The sequence below is a fragment of the Schistosoma mansoni genome, chromosome 5 (assembly GCF_000237925.1).
Source record: "Schistosoma mansoni strain Puerto Rico chromosome 5, complete genome".
NCBI lineage: Eukaryota > Metazoa > Platyhelminthes > Trematoda > Strigeidida > Schistosomatidae > Schistosoma > Schistosoma mansoni.
The window spans coordinates 1,451,488-1,464,376 of record NC_031499.1 but is presented as its reverse complement, the minus strand read 5'-3'; the positions used below and the strand labels follow the sequence as shown (position 1 = coordinate 1,464,376).

Sequence of the window (12,889 nt, the reverse complement as noted above, 5' to 3'; positions counted from 1 at the left end):
CTTTTATTTTAAACTCCGGGGATATTCAAATCACCCGTTTTTCGGTCATACACGTAACTCAACTTTAGAGATAGTTTTCATCATTTGAGTAACCGTTAGAGAACCAGAGAACGCTTGATAATTGCTTCTTTCTGATTTGAGACTCCTCAGCATTACCCACATCTACAACTCCCCCAGAGATGGAACCCAGGATATCTAATCTCAGCAATCATGTTACCTGTAAACCACTGAATTGATATTTAATGGTTTACACTTCGAACTTCCGACTATTCGTGATACGACGCGATGTTCACATCAAGACTTATTACATATTTCTAAACCCTGATTAGTAGAAACCTTTTTATAAAATAACTATTAGGTCTTTACATATTGTTTATAGAATAATGATTCACACAGTTATCTGTCCTTTATATTCTTACAAGCAAATTAACATTGACTTAGAAATTATCCTAGCGTCTGGTTTATACTTTCACATTCAGTAAAATATGAAAGAGTTATACTGTAAGTCCTAAAGATAGTCGATATATTGATTAGTTTTATTAATGGAATGAAGTAAATATTTACGTCTGGTCGACCGAAATATTTTCAAAATAAACAATGGTTTAGTGGTTAAAACATCGAAGTTCCAACCGCTAAGTCTCAGGTTCGAATTTCGCTCCACCTACTTCGGTTTGGTCAACCGGGTAGTATCATTACTCCTCTCATCTAATATGTGGCTCATATTTAGGTGCCTAGTGGATTTGTTGACTAAGTAGTTAGTTTTTTCCTTAACTAAATACATGAAATGTCTATTTACCATTTCCATAAGTAATTAATAACATGAAATAAGTAAACAACTGAGTTATTGGGTATACGCTTTACTTTTTTGTATTTAATGGATAAAAGTCATTGACTGCACAAGGAAAATACATTATATTTATGTACCAATAAAAATATTTTACCGAACGATGAGAATGATAGTTTTGTAATGCTTTTTTTGCTTTGATCATGTGTGTTGCAACAATAACGGGTTAAGTTGAATCTGAAATGAAGCAATTTTATTTATAATTAGTATGTAATGAACCCTTCTAATGTCTAACTTCTCTTTGGTGATAATGTTTTTCAGTAGGACAATGAAAACTTCACAACGAAAGCATCAAGCTCAGAGACCAAAACCCCTCGAGCATATAACTAAATATTTTGCAGACTCTTTAAGTTATTGACCTATAATGTGTAGGATACTGTTTCTTATTATTTGTTGACTTGTCTAATCACGAGTTTTATTGATTCATACTGAAGAGAAATAAATTTTGTCCGTATGATTAGGTAACTTTTGTTTCCGAAACTGCGTTTTGTGGTATATGATTTTAGTAATATGTTTCAAATTATTGGATACAAATTCACTCTCTTCTCAATCGATGTAGATGTATTGAGGAGGTGACATATATTATTTAAATGTGCTATTATTTTAATATTTACAAATTATTTAAGATTATTGCATCGAAGTAAGGAGTAAGTTGGAAGAAACTAGGGACAACCAAACCAGGATGCTGCACTAATGCATCAAGTCGCTGATTGTTAGTTAAGGCCGTGTTGTTAGTTGCAAACTTCCAGGTAGGGATCCGCATGACTATTATGACCAGTGGTTGGAGATGTTGGGTGATATTGGTCAGAACTGTTCACAACTACGTAATTTTAGTCATATTGATAACTCCATCTGTCAATACTGTTACTGTGTAGGTTATACGTTACTTATAACCTACTGATCGACGTAGCTCAAAGTCTTTCGTAGTGGCCCAGATGAACTCATTCTTTATCTTTTACTAAACCTTCAGTTTGAATGTTATTTTATACTTTGTATTCCCTTATTTAATTTCTTTCAAACTATATTTTCCATTCCCAACCTTCTCTTTTATTATCTCTGATATCACTACCGTTGTAAAATTCATCTTGTTGTTCTGATGTGGTTCAACAACTGTGGCTGATGTACATTTGTGTCAGTTTGTTCATTGTTGATAATGACCTAACAGACTTTTAGTTGATGTTCAAAGTATATATTTCATTTTTGCTAGTTTCTAACGTTGTTATGACTGCTTCTTTCTCTCTCCGACATTCATCTATGGTTTTATACAGAATGATTTTAAAGAGTCACTCACTGAATATGTACGAATTTCGAATATTGACTGTTTTGTTTTTAACTTACATAATATTCAAACACTCCTCATACGATATGCACTACTCAGCAATAATCTACCTCATTTATCAAGTAGTGCATTATGTACTTGGTTTTCACTGATATTGACATCAAATCTACGTTGAGCGAGATTCAAACCTACCATCTGTTGTTGGGACGTTGAGTGATTTAACCACTAACTAAAACTTTCGTTTACTAACTATGAGAATAGGGTATTTTTACAGGCTTTGGATCTTTATCCTAAGTAGAAAGTATTAAAATGGGAAAAAATGTTTCTTTTCTGTATTCGAGCTCTTAACTCACATGTATTCATAAAATCACAAAGACAAAGTGTTTTGGAAAATAATGCCAACTCCTCGGTCGTTTCATCAAAATTCTTTAACAATCATATATATATATATATATCAACTCATTTATTATTTTCTTGGTCGTATGATTCACGTGGATTTCATGGTAGTGTCGGTCATTTGATCTCTTCAAACTGTTTGTTACCTTATGGAAATTAATTGATTATTTTGACAGACTGTAGAATCAATACAGTTTAGGTTGATCAATAATTAATGTCATTTCAGTTTGTTGATAAATAAATAATAGTTTTATTGTACTTAAAATCGTTTGATACCCCTCTCATTTTACGGAATGAAAACGCTTTACATAAGCTTTCATTTCAAAATCCATAATGCATAGTAGTTAAGGCCATTAATTTTCAACCATTAGAGTTGTAAGTTCAAAATCTTGACTGTTTACTTTGTTTTGGGTAGGTGAGCGCTTCTCAAAGGTGTTGTGTTCTTCCATGTGAATGGTTTAGTTATGAAGTTTTGATTGTCTTTCTAGACAACATCGTCAACACATACTTTAAAATAAGGTGCATTGTCAAAATGTATCCATAATTGATTAATAGCTTGTTGGCTGTTTAATTCGGTCGTTTTCGATATTTTTGTTGATTAATGAGTATCCTGAGTCAATGAAAGCCCTACGACTAAACTAACCAGGCCAGAGAACAGCACCTCTAAATTCTTATCCTAAATTACAGATATTATCTACCATATTTTTAAGCAAAAATTGTTGGTAGCTAGCAATGGAATCCAGGACTCTCGTTCCATCCTTATCGGGACTCATCAGCTGGATATACCTTCATCCATACGGCTACGCGCATCCTGGATTCCACTACTACCCACCATCCATCTCTGCTTAAAATGCTCGCGACTTAATGGCAATATCAAGGCACAGGATTCGTATATACCCAAAGAGACTGACCAATGGCGGTCCCAAACATCAATGGGAAGATCCGAACAACCGATATATATATAAATTCTCTTAGTTGACTAGTATCACTACTTTATGTACACAAGGGTATAAAGCTCGTGCACCAAACAAACGAATTTGTAGCTGTTCATTAAGGTAAATTATAATAAATTAAATGATAGATAATCGACACTAGTTAAAATGAACTTTGTCTAATTTTTATACTCCCTGTTTAACGCCTTGTGTACCTCTGTTAAGGAAATTTGACTTGAAGGCAATGTGAAGAATAGTTTATGTTCTTCACTCTAAAATAGTTTGAATTTTCCATCATTATCCATAATATAGTGAAGACCTAGATTCTATGTCCCATTCAAGTTATAAATAAACTAGTGTGATTTGGATGGTGGTGACTCAGAACTAATTCAACTGTTCTCTGTAGTGTTTTATTCATCAATGTAAAAGACTATGTTCTGAAAGCTTATCACTAGTCCTTATTCCCTAGTGACAATCAACCTACTTTTTCCAGATATTATTTTTTCAGCTTTTTCTGTGGTTTTATTTATGGGGTCGAACTAATGGCCTTTAGAAGTTGAGCAACTAATTGTTCACATTCCCAACTTACGTGAATTTGTGATATAAATCCTTCCTCATCTAATATTATAGATTATATCTGTATCACTCCTGATGACGTAATCAAACTACACTAGTCACAGGTATTCTCATTGGAACTTCAAGAATTTATCTCCGAATTAGTCACTAGGTGGTATGCAGTGATTGTTTAATGTTGTACACATTATGGAGACTGGCTCAAATTACAAATTCCCAAATAGTTTTTCTTATTATTACTAAATGTTTTTTGCACTTTAGAATGTTACGTCTATCGCTGCTCATGATGGTCTACTAGCATGTCTTACATTTAACGCGAGAGCTAATTTATTAGCGACTGCATCAGAAAAAGGCACTGTAATACGAGTGTTTTCTATTCCACAAGGAGAAAAAGTTATTGAATTTCGTCGTGGACTTACTCGGTAAGTAAAATATTCATTAATTTTGAGTTTCATTTGAATAACAGATGATATCGTTCACAACACATAAAACCTAAGATTTCCAATGTCAATCTCATATAGGGTGGTGGCCATTGATGCCTACTGTTAAGGGGTCGCATACCAGAAGGAAATAGCTACTCAGTACTGCCAAGTGTTCAATCGTGTCCTAATTAACGTTAATTTTTGACGGGAAGCAACTTCAAACGTTATAAATCTCTTCACAAGGCTCAGTTGTATAAATTTAGTTTGGTTTATTGTCGGTCAAATATGTTTTCTTTGAAGAAGTTTCGTGGTGATTGGTTTGATTAATAGGTAGTATTCGTTATAAACTATTCTCAGTTTGAGCATTACTGAAAGCCAGAGAGGTTTTGACAGCTACTTCATCCTAGTATGAGACTCCTTTGTATTGTACACTCACCCTCCCCTCTTTAACCTTCATTTTTCTTATTATGATTAGTTTGCTACTTGGTAGGTTTTTTCCCAAGCCCCCAAATGCCCTGGTATGGCCGAGAGTGAGGAGAGTGCGCTCTCCCTCTCGAAATACTCTCACATGGCCATGCGTAATTCAGCCTCTGCCAGGGAAGTCCTACTCACTGCCTTCTCGTGGCACCGGTGTTGTTTACGACATTGAGAGGACGAAAAGTGAATATCCGGCTCTTTAACCAGGTTGGTGGACACAGATAGTCCACCTAGGGGAGTTGGAAAACCCTGATTCCAAACCGATGGTGCGCATGGGCTCCAGTATCCTGATGGAACGAATGCCGTATGAACCAATTGTTGGTCACCGGCTACCATGGGAATGCATCGCCTCACGATGCTCCACTGCCTTATGGATCAGACCTTCAGGTCGAAGGCTCGGGGTGTGGCCCCCTAAGAAAACCACCTACTTCAGTTTGGGCACCTGGGCAGTATCACAGCCCTCACACAAATCGAATGAGATTTGTGCGGCGCATATGTATCTGGTGCTTCCTTGTACCAATATTTATGTGTATAAATAAAATAAAAAATAATGGTAGGTTTTTTCCCAAACCTTTTTTGAGTCGCTTATACTTTGGACGGATTCTATTCTAGAGCAATGTGTACACCTAACATTCTATCTCTTAGTAAAGGATCCTAACTTCGATTTAATCCAATACCTTTTTCAGCAAATCATGAATTTCCACTATTTGTTCATTTGTTCACCGTCCTTCAGAGTCCTTTTTAGTAACCCCTACATAAATATCCATATAATTATTAATATCTTCTATTGAACTCTGAGTTATTCCTTCGACTCATGAGCGAAGATTCGAGATTTTTTGCCTTAATCGTATTGTTAATAAGCTAAGGTACTCGAGTAAATTAAAGATATCTATGTCAGTCAGTCAGATACAACGTAGAACTTCGTACGTACGTACATCAGTTCGAGTTGATGACATAGTCCTGTTTGGTGAAGACGCTGGCAAAATGCAGAGTCTTCTGTTGGAACTCAGTAATAATGCCAGGATGTTTGGGATGCGTTTCTCCCCATCCAAATGTAAATTGTTACTCCAGGACTGGCCTGCGTCAACACCCGAACTAAGGATAGGGAGTGAAGTAGTCGAACGCGTCGACAACTTCACTTATCTTGGAAGTCTGATCAGCCCTAATGGGTTGGTGTCTGACGAAATCTCTGCACGGATTCAAAAAGCTCGTTTGGCTTTTGCCAACTTACGTCACCTATGGCGTAGACGAGATATCCGTCTATCAATTAAGGGACGAGTATACTGCGCATCAGTTCGTTCTGTTCTACTTTACGGCTGTGAAACATGGCCATTAAGAGTAGAAGATACTCGTAGGTTACTAGTATTTGACCACAGATGCCTTAGAAATATTGCTCGCATCTGCTGGGATAACCGGGTAAGTAATAGTGAGGTTAGACGGCAGGGTATTAGGGAACGATGGTAAATCAGTTGATGAGGTGATGAATCTTCATCGACTGAGATGGTTGGGCCATGTGTTACGTATGCGTGAACACCGATTACCACGACGCGCTATGATGACTAGTATTGGGGACGGTTGGAAGAGAGTTAGGGGCGGCCAAACCAAAACATGGCATCAGTGCTTGAAGTCACTAACTTCTAGTCTGAGCCATGTTGGCAGATGCAGACTACCTGGTTGGGGTCCGCGTGACTATCGTAACCAATGGTTGGAGACTCTGTGTGACATGGCTCAGAATCGATCACAATGGCGTAGGTGTATACACTCTTTATCTTCCCTTAAACCTTGAGACTAAAATTGCTTCATATCTCCCTTCCTATACTATATCCTTATATACAACCTATAATTTATATACTACTACCAACACTAAATTAACTACTATTAATCCGGTGTTGATCTTGTTGTGCTAACGAGGTATGGCAACTTGGACCGATGCATATATGTGCCTGGTCCTACGTTGTAGCTGACTGACTGACAGTTCGAGTTGCCATACCACATTAGCACAGAAATGTAGTTGTCGATTCAAATCCCATAGTGGTAGAAGTAGTAAGAATATAAGCAGTAATCGGAAAGATTAGGATTTGAAGATGTTATTGAAGGAGTATAATCCAGTGAAATAAATTCGAAAAGAGAAAAAAGATAGAGACATGAGATTCTTAAGTCCTAGCTAAGGAGGCTTGTTGTCTTATTTGACACAATGTTCGGACGTTAAAAGTTCCTACATGTAGTTTAGAGAGTGGTTTCAAGAGACCAGGAATAATGTTTCGTGTACTCGAACCGTTTGATCTAGCGATGTGAGGTGATAAAAGGACGTGAGAAGGGTTAGTCGTGGAGATAAAAGAGTTATTAGGTGTAGGAAGGACTTGAATGTAACCAGCTTCGTCTCGTGTGCAGTTACGGGTATGAGGGCTAATATTACTTCCCGGCTGCCCACACCATGGAAGAGTATTTATTGAGGGACCTGAAAATAAAGTTGGATTAATGTTGGTCTTAACGACCTGGGAGCGTGACCGCAGAGTCCTAGGGATAACTGCTTGAGGCCGGTCACGCACGGCGTTTTTGTGGAGGATTTTTGACATGTTAGCTCCGTTCTTCAAAGGACCTTACCGCCGGAGACGGATATCCGTGGGATAAGGCGAGGTGTGCATTTTTAGGGTCGACCTCTTCTAACCCCACCCCTCCTTGTGGGAAGGCAGCGTCGCTGTTATGCTGGTTGTCTGAAGGAAACACCTTACTGCCGTCACACCTCTGTACAGTCAGCAGTACGACTTCGCCTTCGGACCTTGGGTTTGCTGCTTTTAGTCTTACCGCTCTTCAACCGACCTGTCTGGCATGGTAGGACCTTGAGGAACGATTGTTCCAGCTAGTATAGCTCGATTGGTTCATCACGACAGTCAAGCCCGACCACCACGTCAAGGTAGCGGCAACGGTCGAGTGTTACAACAAATAATTAACTAATCATTTGAACCCCAACCAGGTAGCCTGGATCTAAGAAAAGTGCCAAAACAAACAGTAAATGATTTTAGAGACTGATACTGTATTTTGGTTTGGTCGCTTCTGGCTTTTCCCCCAACTTACTGCTATCGCAGCCATCAGTGGACATCGAGGAAGGTAGTGAGTAGATCATACTTCATAACCATTTCAGTCGATAAAAATTCACAGAACCATCAACCAAGTTGATAGAATTACCTGGCACTTGACTTATAATCTAAGCATTGCTTACGATACGCAACCAATACTTTGACGTTACTTAGGATCACACTGCTTGTCTCCTACCCTCTTAGTCCAAGTCCCAAAGTAATAGAGAGCGGAGTGACGAGCAGTGCAACCTCCGCCACGGTTGAAAGACAGTCATCTTTCCTACGCAAATTTGCAAAAGCCAAGCTTTCTTAATATACTCCGAGATTTCATCAGCCCCCGACAAATGAAATTCAGGAGCTAAAATCAATAAACCACTGATCGATTTTGAAAGAGCACCATAATGAGGCGGGATGACTAAAGTAACAGAAGTATTTAAAGGTGAAGGTCCTAACAGTCGACATCTCTTATCTAGTTAGACAAGATTAACAGCGTCTTAGAAATAAGAATACGGAAATTGAATACTGATGACATACATTACATCAATGAAAAAAGTAAACTGATAGATCCACTAGGTACATTCATCAGTTTGTTGGGGCTCTGAATAGACATTTTTATTCAATTTCTTCTCTGGACTTGTTACCATTCGTTCTTCATGCTTTTTAGTTGAACTAGAGACTTTTAACTAGTGATTTGTGATTCCTTACCTTGTTAATCTCTGTTAACTGACCAATTACAGACGAAACAAAAAAGTAAATTCTGTGTGCCTATTAACACAGATCCGAAATACCTTATGTACCTATACGGTCGCAAATCGAAAAGATTGGCATCCCATTCAAACAATAAGCCTACGTTTGTAGATGAATAAGATTATCCTCCTTAATTTCCGAGTGATAGGTTATCTATTAAATGTCAATACTGAGAAACAACGTAAGTGTCCTTAAACAACCTGTACAAAAGAAGCAGCATAAAATACAATTCTGTATTGTGAAATTTAGAAATATGGTTTTAGATGTTCAAGGTTATCTGCTATCAATCTCCACACATTTATTTAGGGGAAAGTTATGTAGGATTAGAAGCATCCACAAATTTTAAGGACGAAAGGTAATGACTGTCGTATGCTATTAACGAGTTCAATATGAACAGGGAATTAGAGTCTTAAAATGTGCAGAGCTGTAGTTAGTTATTTCAAACATTATGTTACACTTCCGAATCACGTTCCACGAATTATGGGTAAGTATAACTTGATAGTTCTAATATAATCACTATAGGTCGAACAGCCTAGTGTCACAGTCATGAAGAGTTGTTATAAAGCTCCAAATAATAATACACAATACTATTTATTGTACAACCAACTACATAAAGATATCTATGTAGTCGATTACTGTGGATCATGTGCATTTATTTACATTGTAAAGTCAATATTTGTGGTATATGATTAAATGTTTCAATTATTCTGATTTCATCAACAGAGTTTCCTCTGTATAAATCAACCCAGTATGGTCTTTTACTTGAACACTTACTACTTGACTTTACCTCCAGAATCTTCTGCACTTAAATCCCGAACGAAAGGCGAAATGCGTTAAATGTGAAAAAACCTTTCTACAAAGTCTAGTTCATGTATAGGATCTTAAGCTTCTGAAATCTTCTGTAAATCATGCTTAAATCGGTAATAAAACTGGTAATAATCGTATCAGGTAATGAAAACATTATGTATCGTTTCTTTCAGAATTCTCTTGAATCTCTAAAAAGGAATGCTGATTGGTTGAAGCATTTACAACATTTTCCTGGCTTCTGAAGTTTTGCTTAACTCGATTACATTCTTGAAAACATTCTGAAGATATTTAAGTACTAAAAAAACGAATTGTATTTCAACTGTTATTTCTCCCTTTCAGCTGTGTATCTATCTGCTCTCTATCATTCAGCATGAATAGTCAATATCTTGTTGCCGCTAGTCATACAGAAACAGTGCATATATTCAAATTGGAAAGTCGTTCGTAAGTAATTAAAATCATTCACTGTGCTTCTCACACCGCCCTACGCTTATAACATATATTATAAGAATTTTTATTGCACATTATATGCATAAATGTGAATTCGTTGTTTGTTTATTTTTCATCAAAGGATATGCAAGTATAATGTAGTAGTGTCTCTCATTGGTTTATATACATGTTACTAGTGATTATTATCAGTAGTAGCAACATTTAATTCAACACCTTTAATGTTGTACGATATCTTGCGCATTATTTACATAATGCTAGACCGGTTATCCTTTACCTACTATCCACATACAATTAACTATTATACGTTCTGTGGTGATCTACATATTATTAAACTATAGCAACTATCCTGCAACCAATTTCGATTATGGTTAATTTTGGTTAAGCCCTTTTATTAACTTACTTAACAGACAATGCTGGTTTGTACTTTTCCACAGTAGTAGGCTGTTGCGGATAGTTTCCGGACAGCAGATCTGGAGTATCTTACATAGACAATTGTTCATAAATCCTTGTACTTTCTAATTGATAGTTGTAGTAGTTCTCCACGTTTCAGCTCCATACAGTAGAACTGTCTTGACGTTCGTATTGAAGATTCTCACTTTGAAATTAGTTGACAGTTTTTTTTAGTCCCATATGTTCTTCAGTTGTAGAAATACAGTCCTTGCTTTCCAATCCTCGCCTTTACATCTGCATCAGATCCTCCTTGTTTATCAATGATGCTTCCCAGGTACGTGAATGTTTCTACATCTTCCAGAGTTTCGCCATCAAGTGTGATTGGGTTGGTGTTCTCCGTGTTGTATTTTAGAATCTTGCTTTTTCCTTTGTGTATATTGAGGCCAATTGATGCAGAGACTGCTGCTACACTAGTTGTCTTCTTCTACATTTGTTCGTATGTATGGGATAGGTGGGGTAGGTTTTCTGTGAAGTCCGAATCGTCTAATTGACTCTAAGATGTCCACTGTATTCCGTGCATCCCCTCAGATGTGGAGGTCTTCATAATCCAGTCAATCACCAGAAGAAAGAGGTAGAGGGAGAGTAGACAGCCTTGTGTGACTCCGGTCCTTACTGGAAATGCACTTGTCAGCTGTCCTCCATGTACCACTTTGTATTGTAGTCCGTCGTATGAGTTCCGGACAATGTTAACAATCTTCTCAGGAACGTCACAGTGTCGAAGAAGTTTCCATAATGTTCTCCTGTACACACTGTCAAACGCCTTCTCATAGTCAATGAAGTTGACATATCGTGACGAACTCCACTCAACTGATTGTTTCACGATCATCCGTAGTGTTGCGATTTGGTCTATGCACGACCGATCCTTACGGAATCCGGCCTGTTGATCTCGACGTCGGGCGTCCACTGCGTCTTTCATCCGGTTTAGCAACACTCTATTGAAAACTTTTCCTGGTACTGACAAAAAACTGATGCCTCTGTAATTCGCACATTTGCTCAGATCTCCTTTCTTTGGTATCTTGATGAGGCATCCTTCTTTCCAGTCCGGTAGTGGCACTTGTTCTTCCTTCCAAATCTTCTTGAATAGAAGATAAAGCATCTTGACATTTACTTCTATGCCTGACGTCGGTGCTTCATATGTTGTGTTGTCTGGTCCTGCTGCTTTTCCAATCTTCATCTGTCTGATGACCATCCTGATTTCTTCGATCGTTGGTGGAGGGACATCTATAGGAAGGTTTGTAGGTGATGCTCTGATGTCCGGTGGTTTCAGTGGAGCTGGTCTATTCAGCAATTCCACGAAAGTATTCTACTCATCTGTTCCTGAATCTCGGTGATTGTCTTGCCTTCTTTGTCCATGACCGGTCACTCTGGTTTAATATATTTCCCCTCTAGTTTCTTCGTTTTATCATATAGTTGTTTCATATTCCCTTCCCTTGCAGCTTTTTCCGCCGTCATTGCTAGTTCTCCCATGTATTTCTGCTTGTCGGCTCTAATGCTACTCTACACTTCCTTGTTTGCTTCTGCGTAGTCTGTTTGTGCCTTGACTTTCTCTGCTCGTGTTCGACTGTTGTCAATTGCTGTCTTCTTGTTCTTCCTTTCTATTTAACTATTTACTATTATCATAAGGGGTTTTGTGGAGATTTAGCATTTTCATAGTTGAAAGCGTGAGTCAATTGAAGGCAAATGTTTTTTGACTAGTTGGTTTCGACTTCTCATCCCGTCTTAGTGAAACTATTAAAATAATAGTTCATATGAACAAAAAATGATATATTTGCAGTATCCCAATGAGTAGAAAAATGAGATTTCCTGACGTTTCGTGACTCAGTGTAAACCGCTTCCTTAGAGAACAAATAACCATATCAAAATTAATCCAAGTTTAAATAGTACAGAGGAACAAAGCGAGAATATTAGGTGCGATCAGTCAAAAAACAGGTCTGAACAAGTCAATCTATTTAATGTTCAATTTATTTAAAATTATCGAGTCAAACCTTGGTAATGATACCTATAAGTTCACATGAACGTTACCTTACTTTGGCTGTACCTACGGTATTTGGTCACTGATTCACAATCAATTTCCACTGTACCCCATTTTATCGTAGTTACTTGCTTAGTAAATTTTACAAATATTTAACAAACTTAATACTGCTATCATTAATATTCTTACTATTTACCTACTCATTTATCCTAATTTAAAGCCAGTTTAACGGAAAAAGACCATGGGTCATATTTGGCTATTTCAAAATACTGGACGACCGTTTCGTTCTATTGTGGGACTCCTCACCAGTGCGCACCCACGATCCCACCTCGCGAGGTCCGAACCCAGGACCTATCAGTCTCGCACGTTAGTGCTTAAGCCCCAGACCACTTAGTTGGCCGGCATCCAAAGGTGTCAATGTCTAACTTCAACCAATCCACGAAATTGAGCGACACATCCACCATTG

At 37.6% G+C, this 12,889-nt stretch overlaps 1 protein-coding gene across 1 annotated transcript in view; it reads left to right on the top strand.

Annotated features, from left to right (window-relative positions):
* Nucleotides 1–12,889, top strand: part of Smp_150510 (putative wipi-2) — a gene marked incomplete at both ends in the record, with an annotated part of 30,945 nt that overhangs the window by 5,144 nt on the left and 12,912 nt on the right. The window contains 2 exons of the mRNA XM_018797582.1: nucleotides 4,286–4,446; nucleotides 9,894–9,995. Coding sequence (XP_018652610.1) covers nucleotides 4,286–4,446; nucleotides 9,894–9,995 — 263 coding nt within the window. The remainder of the gene's footprint in view (nucleotides 1–4,285; nucleotides 4,447–9,893; nucleotides 9,996–12,889) is intronic.